The 15985-nt window shown below is 32.2% G+C and overlaps 2 protein-coding genes and 1 long non-coding RNA gene across 3 annotated transcripts; 2 read left to right on the top strand and 1 right to left on the bottom strand.

Annotated features, from left to right (window-relative positions):
* Window positions 1-7471: 7471 nt before the first annotated feature.
* Window positions 7472-10655, top strand: LOC111015744 (protein CHUP1, chloroplastic). Its single transcript, XM_022290865.2, has 7 exons — window positions 7472-8245; window positions 8451-9395; window positions 9483-9614; window positions 9764-9945; window positions 10031-10142; window positions 10297-10440; window positions 10518-10655. The coding sequence occupies exons 1-7, from the start codon at window positions 7472-7474 to the stop codon at window positions 10596-10598; spliced, it is 2370 nt and encodes a 789-aa protein (XP_022146557.1). The 3' UTR covers window positions 10599-10655.
* Window positions 10194-12577, bottom strand: LOC148213476 (uncharacterized). The gene is made up of 2 exons (XR_015789805.1): window positions 12270-12577; window positions 10194-10906 (listed from the first exon to the last, which is right to left on the bottom strand). It is a non-coding gene; the product is annotated as an uncharacterized LOC148213476 (long non-coding RNA).
* Window positions 12578-14748: 2171 nt separating this feature from the next.
* LOC111015811 (protein LIGHT-DEPENDENT SHORT HYPOCOTYLS 4) lies at window positions 14749-15491 on the top strand. Its single transcript, XM_022290971.2, has one exon. The coding sequence runs from the start codon at window positions 14808-14810 to the stop codon at window positions 15321-15323; it is 516 nt and encodes a 171-aa protein (XP_022146663.1). The 5' UTR covers window positions 14749-14807; the 3' UTR covers window positions 15324-15491.
* The last annotated feature ends 494 nt before the right edge of the window (window positions 15492-15985 follow it).

Here is a 15985-nt window from a genome sequence, read left to right as displayed (position 1 = left end):
CATTATTCCTTAAAAAAATAAAATAAAAAAGATACATTATTATATTGTCCAAATATGGTACCCTTGTAAATGAAATTTAATTCTCTACCAAATTCATTAGGCTTGTGTCCCTCAAAATTACCAAACATACCAAGGAAATGGATGTTACCTTAGATTTGATGTCACTTTGAAAAAAGTGCACTTGGATTATATTTTATTTTTTAAAAATATTTTACAATTTAATATTATAATTAAATGGAAAACTATAAATGTGATTGTCAAGGCAAAGCGATATAAATAACAATATTAAGTGTACAATTTTCTTTATATTTATGTATTTTACTCCAAATGATTTGTGCCTATTTTTGAAAATTATGCCAAAGTAACATCATGTTTAAAGAAAGATTAGTGCCAATGGAAGTTAATTTAATTTTGTATAGTAAAATAAATCAATCAAAGTAGGTTTAATTAATCTGATCTAACACACAAGGTTGGAAAAGGGAAGAAGTTATCAAAAGTCAATTTTTTTGTCTCTGCCATGGAAAGTTGAAATTGAAAGAGAGATTAATTGTAATTTATATTCTAAAAATAATCTTAACAAATATTTAAATAATTTGCATATTTCTTCAAATTATCTCCTACAAAATGAAATTAAAATATATAAAAATATTAACAGCTCAACAGGTAAATTCCATGGTATATCATTTTTTAAATCAAATTTTATGTTTATCTTATAATAATATTATCCTTCTAATACGCTAACACTTGAAAGATGCAGTAATTCAAACCTTTAATTGATTATTATTTCTTTAAGTAAAGTTTAGTTTTAGGTCAACTTTCATTTTAAAGTTATAATAATTAAAACTGTTAATATAAACCTACAAGGATTATTGGACATTTTAATTTATAAAAAAAAGTTAGACACAAATTTTTTAATCTATTTTACTGGTAAAGAAATGTTATTTTATTTATTTATTTTTAGATGATAAGTAAGATATTTAAATTGATGACCTCTGAATCAAAGATAAATAATTACTACGGAACTAAATTATTATTTAATTTGTTTGACTGGAGAGTGTTCCTGAAGCAATAATTGAGGGGCGGCAAATGGGCAGCTTTGCAGGCGTCAGTTATAATAATTTTTCGAAAAAAAAAAACAGCATTTTTTTTAGGAATAAAATAAATAATAATAACAGTTGACATTTGGATTTTAATTATACCATATTCTCTATTTGCACGTTATTGACAGTGTGAGTAGTCATATTTTCCAATTTCCATGTCAACTTTAATTTTATATTTCTAGAATTTGTTTAACGATTACACAATATTTCCTTATTTAAAATTAATATTGTTGAAGTTTATTTAAAAAATGTTTTCAAAAAAGTATTTAAAACATTTTTAACAAAAAAAAAAATCTATAAAAATGCACTCAGTTAATTAACTCAAGTTAATAATATATATACTCACGGAATAGCAAAAATTTACATTGAACTTTTTATATATAATCCTACAATTTTAAAAATTTAGGAGTTAGAAGGAAGCTACAAAATTTTAAGTATTTATATATATTTAATTACAATTAAGTAAGAAAGGAACAATTGTCTCCTTTATTTTTTGCTCGTTCCTTGTATGTATATGTATATATAATATTTATATTCTAAAAATTAACGAGGTGAGAAATCTAAGAATTTTTAGAATATATTTTTTGTGAATGTTTCCCTTCTTCCTTATTGATTGGGCATAGAAAATAAAGATTTTCTATTGGTCACTTTATTTATATCTAAAGCAAATAAATGCATCCTAGGTTGCTTAATTGGTCTGATTTTCAAGGCCACATTTATCTTTTACACATTAAGCAACTTTAAAAAAAATATATATACAAGTTACTAATAATAGTTGTTTTTTGTTACTAATTTTTTTTAGAGAGAGTTGTTTTTTATTGGTTTTGGCAGCTAGTTCCAATTATACTTAAAAAGAAAAAAGCAAAAAAAAAGGATTCAAATGGCTTTACTTCAATTTTACTCCAAACTGTGTTTAATTTGCTCTTCCATTCGAGTGTACTACGGATGGTTTTAACATTTTTTTAGTAGATGGGATGATTTTAGAAGTAGTTGCAAATATGGTAAAAATATTTTGTAAAATAAGTAAAATAGCAACCACATCTAGTTTTTTCAAATATAACATTTTTTTCAATAAAAATGGAGGTCAAATTTTAAAATTACAACTTTACCCTATAATATATCTAATATACATCTGTAATATATATGCAATATATCTGACTACTGATATACACCTATGATATACCACTGATATAATAATAATGTACAATTGATTTACTTCTGATATAACTATGATATCTACTGAACGTCTAATATGACAGCTTACTACTGATATACGTTTGATAACCATTGATTTACCACGCCGATACAACATTTTTATATCTGTGATATATACTTTATATGTCTTTAATTTAACATTGATATACTATTGATATAACTTCTTATATATGATTATATAATTTACCACTGATATGTATTTGATATATACTTAATATGCTTCTGATTTACCACTGATATACCTCTATATAACCATGATATCTACTAATATAATTAGGATACTTGTGTGTTGATATAATACTATTATATCCAATATTTTTTTTTCATATGAAAACATTGGTGCAAAAATGTATATATATACATATATATTTAATATAAAGTTATTGTATAAAATGTTTATGTGGATCATGCACGTCCAAAAAAAACTAGTTAGAAATCTGATATACTTTATAAATTTAAACAGTTGATATCTCTTATATTTTAGTATCTAATTAATACTAATATAGAATAAGTAGTAGTGATATAGTAATCAACATTATTGATAATATTAGCATATCAATCAACAAATTGCAATGATAAACTATAATTTAAACCATTGATATACCACTAAAGATTAAACATTTTGAAATACCTTATATTTAGTATATCAGTTGCAAATATATTTAATATATCGCAAATTAGAGGTATATCAGATATATATATTAGAAGTATAATACATACATCTGATAATGTATATCATGGCACGTATGATAATGTATATCAAATGTATATCATATATAGATTAGATGTATATCATATATACAAATATATATTAGATTTATATCAGATACGTATATACATTGAGTGTATATCAGATATCATAAGGGTAAAATCGGAATAATAAAAATTCCAAAAATAAAAATTCAAATATTTTGCTATATTTGAAATTTTGAAAAGCTAATAACATTTTTTGAAATGTATGAATTATTTTTGCTGCTCACTGCAATTACCCATGATTTTAACATGGTAATAGTACTTTTTAAAATATAATATCAAATTTAATTTGGTTTTTTAACTTAATTAAAAAAATCATAGTATTTGAGTTCATAATCAAAATAGAATATATGAATTAAACTTTAAATATTAATTAAAGCAAATATAAATTGGAATCATTACATTATTTAAACTATAAGCTTAAGACGGATTTATCAGATACTTCTAAAACCAACTATATTGCTACTATAGTAACCTGAATAGATAAGATTTGAGACTTTATAATTATTGGCGAGTTAGACATAATAAACTGTTTTTTAATTAAAAAAAGATAGGAAAATATTTTCAAACAAAAAAAAAAAGTTAGTTAAAGTTGTTTGTTTTATTAAATTTGGAAGGTTTTGAAATGAACTATTAGATTTCTTCATATTTGTCATAAAATAAATAAAGAAATTAAGACATAGTTAAAAGGCACATATTTATTCTCTACAAGAGAAAAATAAAAAATCTCTACTCACACGTTGTTGAATTAAAAAATGAAGGAAAAAGATAAATAAACAAGTAAGTATATATATATATTTTTATCGGATATTAAAATTATAAATTACAATTTTCACCCTTTCAAACTCGTTTTGTAATACACTCATTTTGTAATACAAAAAATGTGAGAATGGAGATTGAATCTCCTATCCTAACAAAAAAAGCAATATGTCTTATATAGCGTTGAACTAAGTTCAAATTGACACTTTTTTAAAATATTTTTGATCCAATGTCTGATTAATTCTTGTCACGATTTTGCATCAACAAGAAAAGTCGAATAAAGTTGAGAGATTATAAAAATGTATCTATATAATTTATTATTTTATCGCTACCTAATTCATAAACTATGGTAATTTTTTAATCAAACCATAGTGTGGACCAACCGATTGCTAAAGTTTTTATAATATTAAAATAATAATAATAATAATAATAATAATCAAAGTTTCAATCCAATAATTATAGAGATAAGAGCAGCCTTTATGTGGGGTTAATGGTCATTCTATACTATTTGATTTGGCAGCCTGCTTGCAATATTGATGACTGAAACTCATTTATCTTATTTACGATCCCATGCATTTTTTTTTACAATATACGAGGTAGGGTCGAATTTACGACCTTTTAGTTAAAGATATACTCACTTTTGACACGATCCAATCAATTGATTGTTGATTCCTAATTAACATCTCATGCTTAATAATAAATGTTGATTTTCAATTGATTGATTCCTAATTAACATCTCATGCTTAATAATAAATGTTGATTTTTTTACTTTGTTATTTGGGGTAAAATAAATGTTTAAAATTTTGATGTTTTTTTTTTTTGTGGGGATTCAAACTTACAATCTTATAGTCGAAGATAATTGCCAATACTTCTTGTATCCGGATGATATTATCAATTTTAAATTCATTGTTGGTTGAAAAAATTATGACATGTCACTAGAGTTGAGGAGTCGACTTGTGGAGCTTGACGTCTCCCACTTGGATCTTGAGAAGGGAAAGCCCGTCCACCTCGCCTAACCCAAGCTGCAAACTAGAATCTCCCCGCACACATTCGGGAGTGCTTCAAGTAGATTCAATAACTGAAATTACTTTCGAGATCCAAGCTGTAAATCTCGCAATGAGAATATCACATCTACGTCTCTATTAATCCACCCTTATTCCACCTAATCATGTATGTTGTCATGTTTGAAACCGACCTAAAGATTTGGATTTGAGATTGACTTGAGCGTCAGAGTGCATTTTCTTTGCTTATAGGTACTTTACTTAGCTTTTTTCTTTGCTTATAGGTACTTTACTTAGCTTGCTGATCAACTTAGCTCGCTCAAATCTCATCTTGTGGATTTCGTGCATAAACATTCATGGATCAATGTGTAACTTTGATTGTGGCTTTATTTATTCAGCGTGTCTCATATGATGGGAGATTATTGAAAGAGATTGGTAAAATATAATGTATGATTAGTTACTTTAAACTATTTTGAGTGGATAATAGTTAAAGACATTATGTATTATTATTATTATTTTTGTGGGACTCATATCTGAAACTATTTCTTAACTTGAGATAAGTTATCACTTTTTTTTCAACTAATAACAACATTTACTTAATTGGATATTCACACATAATTTAGTGTTATTTGAGTTATTTATCTTTTTTTTTTCTAACATATAATTAACCCATTAAATTTTAATTTTGTCTTGCGGCAATAAACATCACCATTGTCTTTGATTAATAGATTTTAAAGGTGAAGGCGATAAATTAATATTGTAATTAATTTTTAAAATTAATTAACTGTTTCTTATACTCTATAGGACGCCAACTAAAATTTAAAGCTTAGTAAATGATTAAAGATTTTTTTTTTCAACATTCAAAAATAATATCCTTTATATCTACTTGGCCTCATTAGTTAATACATTATTTATCCCTCTCAAAATGTTGGAGTTTTAAAATTTTTGTTTTTTAAATTACATTCTACTTATAGATGATGGATTTATATAGTTTTCATTATAGTATAGGGTTTAAAAGTCAAATTTTGGTTATTGAAATTTTTCAAGCTAAATTTATTTAAGGAAAAAGTGGATGGTTGAGTAGAAGAATATTGTTGATTTAATATTCAAAGTGGTGGCTTTGGGTGCGGTGGAAGGAGTCAAAAGTAAGGTGTTTGGAAGGGACCCAACATTTACATCATAAAAGAAAAATTCCATATTCAACAAACAACATGACAAACAATAAGGTCAGATCTGAAAAAAATTGGATATTTATGTTCAAATAATAACCAAAGACATTAATACAATATCATATATTATAATTTATACATAAAATGGACTATATATTAATGGTATGAGATATTGAGGGTATATCATATAATTAGTTTGATAAGTAGATAAAATAATTATTGAGTAAAATAATCCTATGTTGATTAAGTTCCACCAGTTTATGGTATGCAAGTCATGCACCATACAACGAATATTAAAAGCTTGCGCACGATACGGCAAGTTTCTAACACATTGTGAATCTGTGATGGTGGTGGTACAAGGAACTGGGCTGGCCCAACTATTTTAGGGCCCAAACCTATAATACTTTGACCCACGAGCCATAGTGAGCCATATTGATTCGATTTATTTGGGCTCTCGGCTGCCTATGTGGCCCAATGTGGACAGAGCTGTTACCCTAACGACACAAAATTCAACTTTTATTATTTTTTAACGTGAGGTTGAAAGATTGAACATCTAAACTTTTCTAAAGAAAAGGTACTGTGCTCATATTAGCTCAACTTGAAAGTTCGTCCAATGGATGTTTAATTTTTAAATAATATATAATAAATTTCTAAATTTTTAATTTTATGTTTCTTGAATTTTCATATCTAACAAGTCTGTAAATTTTTTAAAATGTCTAACAAGCTAAAGATCTATTATACACGAAATTAAAAATTCAAAGATTTATTAGACACTTGTTAAAGTTGACAGCCTAAATTTAAAATTTAACATAGAGTTGGAAGTTGTAATTAATGAGTCAACTCTTTGTGATTTCTAAAAGGGTTATTATAAATTTAGGAAGAAATAAAAAAAAAATAAAGGAAAAAAGAACAAAGTAGAGTAGTTGCTAAGTTATACAAAATTTCATTAAATACGTCCAAAACAAGGCGTAAGAACTAACTAACTGTTGATGGTCAACTATAAAATTGGAAATTAATGTGGAGTTTAAATAAAGAAAGTCCAAAACCAGAGAGAGAGAGAGAAATAATATGACCGTTGCCCTCCCTCCCTCGTACTACCCAACGGACGCACAAAATTCAAATTTCAAAAATTCAAAACTAAAGCCATAAAGAGAAAGCTGCCACCTTTTCTCCCAATCCCAGTCCCCTATGTTTCTTGGATTTGGAGCTCTCAATTAGTTGCTCCCACATACAACACCTTCTCCGGCCGGCATAATCTGCGCTCATTGGCTCCACCTCACTGTTCGAAGCTTCTTTTTTTCAAAAAACAAACCCCGCTCACCCTCCCTTCATTTGAGCTGAGCTTTGTTTCGTACCCATGTTTCATGTTTGTATCTTGGACATGGAACTGGAGAGGTTGTCGTGAAATTCTACTTGCATTGGCAGTTTCTCCAACGGGACGATTTTGGTTTCCTTTTAAGGTGGTTCATACAGAATGAAGGAGGAGAACCCATCAGAAAGCAGAGGCAAATCGTCGAGGTTTGCCGATCAAAATCAGAATCCCAAGTGTCAAAATCAGAATGCGAAAGGAAATACTGGGAATGGGGGCTCGAAATTGAGGGCGGCTTCTTCCTGGGGTTCTAATATTGTGAAAGGTTTCTCCACAGACAAGAAAACCAAAGCTCAGACTCAGAGCAATCTCCAGCCCAAGAAGGCGCCACTTACGAGTTCGGACTTGGCAAATCAGAAGGACAAATTTGTTCCTTCACATTCTCGCATCAAGCGATCACTGATTGGGGATTTGTCATGCTCTGCAAATCCTGCTCAAGTTCATCCACACTCGTATCAGACCCATCACCGCAGACAATCTTCTCGGGATTTGTTCGTAGAGCTCGATCAACTCAGAAGTCTGCTCCACGAATCCAAGCAGAGAGAATTCGAACTTCAGAACGAACTAGCAGAGCTTAAGCGAAATGCTAGAAATTATGAACTTGAAAGGGAACTTGAGGAGAAGAAAGCAGAAATAGACTGTCTTACTCAGAAAGTTAGTCTATTGGAAGAAGATAGAAGAGTTCTGTCCGAACAATTGGTGGCTTTACCATCAATTTCTGAGAAGCAAGAGGAGCCGCAGACTGCACCTCAAAACGTAGAAGTGGAAGTTGTTGAGTTGAGACGTTTGAATAAGGAACTCCAGCTTCAGAAGAGGAACCTCGCTTGCAGGCTTTCTTCGGTGGAATCTGAGCTAGCTTCTCTTGCAAAGAATTCCGAGGTAACATTTAATAAGATCTTTGGTCAAAGTTTTTACTCTGTTTCACAATACCACAAATTAGCATTTACCTGATTGATTAATAGAGTGAAGTTATTGCTCTGTTTCACAATACCACAAATTAACATTTACCTGATTGATTAATAGAGTGAAGTTATTGCTCTGTTTCACAATACCACAAATTAACATTTACCTGATTGATTACTAGAGTGAAGCTATTGCTAAGATCAAAGCAGAAGCATCTTTGCTAAGACACACTAATGAAGATTTGTGCAAGCAAGTTGAAGGTCTACAGATGAGCAGATTGAATGAGGTTGAAGAACTTGCATATCTTAGGTGGGTCAATTCATGTTTAAGGAATGAGCTCCGTAATTCGTGCCCCTCGGCAAGTTCTGATAACCTATCCAGCCCTCAGGCAACCGAGAGGAGCAGTGAATCCGTTGGTTCATTATCTAGCCAGAAGGAGTACATGGATTATAACAGTGCTAAGAGGATAAATCTTATTAAAAAGTTGAAGAAATGGCCCATTACTGATGAGGATCTGTCTAATTTAGATTGCTCGGATTATGGTGTTTTAGTAGACAAAAATTGGGCTGATGCGGAGGAAGGAAGAAGCCCCAGAAGAAGACACTCCATTAGCGGAGCAAAAGGCTGGCCCGAAGAATTGGAACCAAACAAGAGGAGGCAATCTGATGGCTTTATATGTGCAAAAGAGATGGAAAAGGAAGCAGACCCTCTTTCCACTCAGAAATATGATTTGGGCGTGAGTCAAAGACCACATATTTTGGAAAATTGTCATGAAATTAGCAGGAGTCTTGCCTCTTTAGACGTGGAGAAACGAGCATTGCGCATACCAAATCCCCCGCCGAGGCCTTCTTGCTCCATTTCAAGTGAACCTAAAGAGGAAAACAGAGCTCAAGTCCCACCACCTCTGCCCCCACCTCCGCCCCCTCCTCTTCCAAAGTTCGCTGTGAGGAGCGCCATGGGAATGGTACAGAGAGCTCCACAAGTGGTTGAATTCTACCATTCACTGATGAAGAGAGATTCTAGGAAGGATTCCTCCAATGGTGCCATATGCAATGTTCCAGATGTTTCAAATGTCCGGAGTAGCATGATTGGAGAAATTGAGAATCGATCATCTCATTTGCTTGCTGTAAGCACTCGATCAGATCAACTTCCAAGTTGATTGTGGCTCTTTAACCAGAAAGACATGAATAATGTTTTTTTCATACTTTTGCAGATAAAGGCAGATATTGAAACCCAGGGAGAGTTTGTAAATTCACTGATAAGAGAGGTCAACAATGCAGTTTATCTGGATATTGAAGATATAGTGGCTTTTGTCAAGTGGCTTGACGATGAACTTTGCTTTCTGGTATTCCTCTCTCTTAAACTTGGTGCATTTGATTTAAACATAATAAGAAGAATTTGCACGTAAAAGAAAAGCAAGGATGACAATCATATGAAGGTGTACAATACATTAGGAATAAATTATTTTGTTCTGATAGATTAATATTTTTGAAGGTGGACGAAAGGGCAGTTCTAAAGCACTTTGATTGGCCAGAGAGAAAGGCAGACGCATTGCGAGAAGCAGCCTTTGGGTACAGGGATTTAAAAAAATTGGAGTGTGAAATCTCAGCCTACAAAGATGATCCCAGATTGCCTTGTGACATAGCTCTGAAAAAAATGGTTGCTTTATCAGAGAAGTAAGAATCTGAAACTTCACATATTCTTGAATTTGCTTGCTTTCTTTGAATCAATTATGATAAAAATATGTCTTTTTGCAATCAGGATGGAACGTAGCATTTATAACCTTCTCCGGATAAGAGAATCATTGATGCGGAACTGCAAAGAATTTCAAATTCCCACTGATTGGATGCTTGACAATGGGATCATAAGCAAGGTAAAACTTCACAACTTATCTCGTAAGCCTCTGTAAAAGCACTTTTAAGGGTTGAAAAGAATGCAGTATTGTCATTGCTGGGATAGTTTCTTAATAACAACCGTAATCTATGATGCATTTGATGAACAAACCAAAATTGAACTTTATGTTATAGATAAAGTTGGGTTCAGTGAAGTTGGCAAAGATGTACATGAAGAGAGTAGCAATGGAACTTCAGTCAAAGGCTGCATCAGAGAAAGATCCTGCAATGGATTACATGCTTCTTCAAGGAGTGAGATTTGCCTTTAGGATTCATCAGGTAGCATTTCATTCACTGCACTTTTCTTAAGCAAAAACAAGGATTATTACTGATTGTTTTGCCTTTCCCGGTTGCAGTTTGCAGGGGGTTTCGATGCAGAAACAATGCATGCCTTTGAGGATCTGCGTAACTTGGCCAACCTTCTGAACAAAAAGTGAAAGTCATAGGACAGGGCAAATGGAAATTCAGTTGGTTTTGGTTTACTATCTCGGTAAGCAGCAAGCAAGCATTCTAGCAGTACATTCATCACACCAAGTGTGAGGGTGGTGTGCCTTCTTTCACATGTGAGGGAGGTTTTCGATTTTGAAACTTAGAGCTGCTGGGGAAGCCAGGGAAGATTTGGTATGACCCATTAGACAGGCCTTAAGTCAACTATATTTTTTGTCCTCTGCCATCCTTCCTCCTCCCTTCATGAAGCAAGCTCCTCCAAAACAGGCAGGGTCCTACAGAAAGAGAACGTGGCAGACTGCCAGAGGGAGCAAGATAATTTTATTATGTTTATGTAAATTGTGTGTTTGACTAAGATCTCAAACGTGGTCTTTGTTGGAAACAGAGTTTCTTAGTTATGAGATTTTTTCTCAGGTTAACCTTGATTTCTAAGTTTTAGAAATGGTTCAATAAGAAGAAAACAGGTTTTTATTTTCTGTTTAGGAAACGATTTTGAGGGCATGTTCAAGATATTACAGTAAGATTAAATTGCTGGTGGCATGTTTGGGAAGAGCGTTTGTTTCAAAACTGGTAGCTATGAAAACTGGTAGCTATGATTGTGATAATTTGAAATCACAATCCACAAACAAATGGTTCAAATTACATCACCTTAAATTATTCTAAAAATAGTCACTCGTTAAGTTATCTGTCTACAGTCTACACATACTTTTCCTAATTTATGTTAATCTATAAAGCAAGAAAGAAGTTCAAAAAACATCTCTCAAACAACCTTTATGTATTTTTCTTGAAAAGATCAACACTCTCTTACAAAAAAGATCATAAAACAAAGCAAAGTAAAAAGAAAAAAGAAAAGAAGCGAATTCAGCGATCCAGAAAATGATGAGAGGGGGGTGGATTTGGATGATTGATAAAATCTAAAGCAGTGGAGAAAAGGGAAATAAGAATGGACTGGAAGATTTGACATACAGAAAAGACCTAACATTGCCTGTATTTACCCCATCTTGGGCGCCAAACTACAAAAGAGGCAGACAAACCAGCAACTCTGCCAACCCCATAAACAATTCAAAAAAAGTCTCCACCGCACACCACCCTATTCTATTTCTATCTTACCTTACTCCCTCATTTTCTTTTAACCTCTTAGCCCTAGCCCACCATCCCCCACCTCTTTACATCCAACGTTTTCTAAAAATTTCATCTTGGGCGCACATGATTTGGTAATTTCTGCTGCTGATTCAGACGAGAAAAGACCAATGTCTGGTACCATATAGTACCACTGTATGTCAAGATATTAAATGTCTGGTGTACTACATTGATAGTATGAATTCTAAGCCTAACTACTCTCTTGAAAATTCAATTCACCTTCTTTCTTTGCTCTTACAAACACCATCTTTGATCCTCAAGGATTATGAGAGATTACTTCTTCCTCACATCACAGAAATACGGCCACATGTATTGTAAAAACAGTAATGTAAACATTCATGATTCATGTTTTGTTCATGGCCTATAACTAGAAATCACATGATTTGAGAAACAGGGTTGGAAAAGAAAGAAAAATTGGGGGACAAGAGAGGGAAAATTGTTAGGGTTGGTAATTAATTGTGTGGAGAAGGAGATGATACGAAATGAACAGTAAAGCGAGTTAGAAATTCATGTGATGTGACCTGTAATTGTGGAAATTTTGGAGCAATTTCCATCCCATCGATCTGCCACGGAAAGCTTAGTAGTCACATCCACCACGATTCCACGGCAGAGGAAAAATTGCTTTGTTTCTTCTTTCTCAGCTCTCACCGGCGAAAAATGGTGCTTTTTATGCCTTGTTATGTCCCAATTTAAGAACCCCCCTTCCATTTTTCTTCTCCAACGGGTCTTTTCCGTCTGCTTCTGTTTATCTTTTTCGGGAATTCCTCTTAGAATATCTCTCTCGAGTCTCAGCGACCATGATACGACTTCCAAAAAAAAAAAAAAAAAATCAAACTACAGAATTATCCCAATATAGTTTTTTAATTGAAATCATTTTAATTGACTAATTATTGTAAATGTTAGATCTTTTTTCTTAATTTAGCTTCTTTAAATTTATTTATTGATTATTGATTTATGGCCCATGCATTGGAAAAAATATATACAAGGGATAATATACAATGTTGATGCAGATTTATGGGTGGATCCAACAATAATCCGTAAACATAACGTTGCATATGCAGTTCACTCTGAAGGTAAGATTTATGGGTGGATCCAACAATAATCCGTAAACATAACGTTGCATATGCAGTTCACTCTGAAGGTAAGGTAAAGGTAAGGTACGGTTAGTACTTAGCCAACCTGGTGTCAGGTCAACCTTCGTTAGATTACACAGAAATGGCGTATATTTGAAAGGAAGTGAGCTGCATTCTATAGGGAAGCTTAATTACGAAGTGTTGAACTTGTCATATGCAATCGCTTCATTTTTTACTTTCATTAGATTTAATATTGGTGTTATTCGTATTTTTATGTTGGTGTCGAGTAGTGCTTTCAATGGGTTAGTTACTCACCACGTCTTTGATTGTTCGAGTTGAAGTCAAGATACGTGTTTTTCATGTAAATGGTCCACGTGGCTGACTCTGATTCCACTAAAATATATAATCTGGGACCGAAGAAAAATAAAAAGAAATTTGAGACAAGGAGGCATGAGAACAAAAAAGTAAAAGTAAGAAAAAGAGAAAGTAGTGTAGTGTGATTTGAGAGATAGATTAGTAAGGAATCTAATTGAGTGAATGCTTTGAGAAAAAAACAAGAAAAAAAAAAAAGAGAACAAAGAATACAGTGTTTCTCTTCCTCCCTCACTTTACAGCAATCATACAAAATATCATAATGTAAGTAGTTGATGTTAGTTTTAATCACTTCCTTAGGAAAAAAAAAGTTGTTAATTTAATTAGTTACACTTTTATAATATAGTAATAAAATTGCAATAAATTAGATTATAAATTATTTGAATAGGATATTTTTCTCAACTAATTTAAAATTATCCTAACTTATCAAAGTGTTTTAATGTGACAAAACATTTGTTTAAAATTGAGAGAATATCATTGATTTCATCTATCGATCGCTAAAATTACTAATATATTTATCTTTTTTAATGGCATGTAATAGTGAAAACTGAAAAGTGTTAATTTTTTTTAAGTAAAATTAATTGTTTAAACGAATAAATAAAATAATACTACCTTATTTTTAAGTTTTAAGGCGTGCTTCTGAATATGTTATAATACTTAATTGATTTGTTATTTATAAAAAGTTGAATAAATTTGTTAGATTTGAAGAGCTGGGAGTTCTGATGTACTAAAAAAATTATAAAACTTACAAATTTGTTAGTAAGCACCTTATTTTCAAAATATAAAACTAAAATAAGGATCGTTAAAAAAATAACCGTTTTTGAAGTGAGGAGAAAACCCGCCAACACAAAAATATCCGGACACATTATTTTAAAACCTCTTAATTACCTCTGTTCCAATAATTAAAAATAATTAAACCACAAGTTTAGTGATGAATTTTCAAAATGGTATTACTTTGACTTAAATTTGTATCCTGCCATCTTTAAATTTAGATCTAATTTATATCTAATACATCCATAAAGTTTAAAAGTATCTAATCCAATTCTTGAAATTTTTAAATTTGTATTTAATAGATACTTAGTTTATTAGACATTTAAAGAATATGCATGAACATATTACACGAAGTTGAAAGGTTAGAACATGATAAATACCTTGCACTCAATAAAGTCCAAATATGTCATGACGTCCTTATATTAAACACAAAATTAAGATTTCAGCTCTCAACGTATGAGACACTTTTTAGATGCTATAAACCCATTCAAAAGTTAAGAGTGAAATATATTTTTTTTTTTGTCAATATTTAAGAAATAAAAGTGTAAAAATTGTTAACATGAACTTAATAAAAGACAACTAACTTCTTCTTGGAAACTCACAATCTTTGTCCTGAAAAGAAAAACAAAAGTGTGAAAATTATTGGAGGGAGGCATAGGAGGTGAAAGGAATTTAGAAATAAAACAAAGGAAAAAAGAGATATGACGTATGGAAATGATATTAAAACTTTCTATGAGTTGCCTCGTTTGGTTGACGTGGTTGTGTTTCGATAGGCCCTCTCTTTATATATTCTTCGGCCCCTACTCCTTCACAGCCACCATTAATTCTCTCCTCCTAAAAAATATGGCCGTCTGCTCCGACAATCACTATGATCCACTATCGCCACCGCCGGCACCTCTGAGCAGGTACGAGTCGCAGAAGCGGCGGGACTGGAACACGTTCGGGCAGTACCTGAGAAACCACCGCCCTCCGTTGACGCTGTCGCGGTGCAGCGGGGCCCACATTCTGGAGTTCCTCCGCTACCTGGACCAATTCGGGAAGACCAAGGTCCACGCGCCGTGCTGCCCCTTCTTCGGGCAGCCCCACCCGCCGGCGCCCTGCCCCTGCCCTCTCCGCCAGGCCTGGGGCAGCCTCGACGCCCTCATAGGCCGCCTCCGCGCCGCCTTCGAGGAGAACGGCGGCCCCTCCGACACCAACCCCTTCGCCACGCGGGCGATCAGGCTCTACTTGAGGGACGTCAGAGAGTCGCAGGCCAAGGCCAGAGGAATCGCTTACGACAAGAAGAAGAAGCGCGGCCGTAACGCTAACACTAACACTACCACTAACAAGCCCCTCCGCCACCACCTCGACCTTCATTGATTATTTCTCCTCCTTTTTGTTTTATTTGTTGTATTCTAATTAATTATAATTTAATTTCCATCCCACCAGACTTAATTACAACATTTCTCCGGTGGATTATTATTGATACCTCAACTTGTTTAATTAATTATCACTTCGAACCCTAAAATTAGTAACTATTTTGGTTCAGTTACCCCCTTTGCAAATTGCGGTCTCTATTTGTTGTTTATATAATTAACTCGGTTGTGATTATCAAAAAGCCTTTAACCCTTTTTCGAATTTCTAATTGAGAGTTTTTCCGTATCCTGAATCCTGCAATATTAGTAAACCTAATTCTTTCTTATCAAACAAAAAAACTTCACTTATTATTTCAAAATTCGTATCTTTTATTTATAAATTTTAATTATACTTGTTATTCCACAAACTACTATTAGAACGTGCTGGAAATCGAAAAAAAGTCTCGTGATACTCCACAAATATTGTTTTATTAAATTAAATTATGTTGTGTTATTTACATATTTTAATGAAATGTATGTATTTTATAATCTAAATGTTTGTATTCTATGCTTGGTATGAATGCTATACCATTGATATATATGATTTGTTATACTACTTAAGAAAATCGATAAAACTAATATATATGATTATGAGTATTGATATACTAACTATATGAATGTTGATCG

Source organism: Momordica charantia (assembly GCF_013281855.1).
Source record: "Momordica charantia cultivar OHB3-1 chromosome 1 unlocalized genomic scaffold, Mcharantia_2.0 BLBB01000001.1, whole genome shotgun sequence".
In the NCBI taxonomy this organism is placed as follows: Eukaryota; Viridiplantae; Streptophyta; class Magnoliopsida; order Cucurbitales; family Cucurbitaceae; genus Momordica; species Momordica charantia.
Note: the sequence above shows the minus strand (reverse complement) of the source record. Positions and strands in the feature narration are given on the sequence as shown.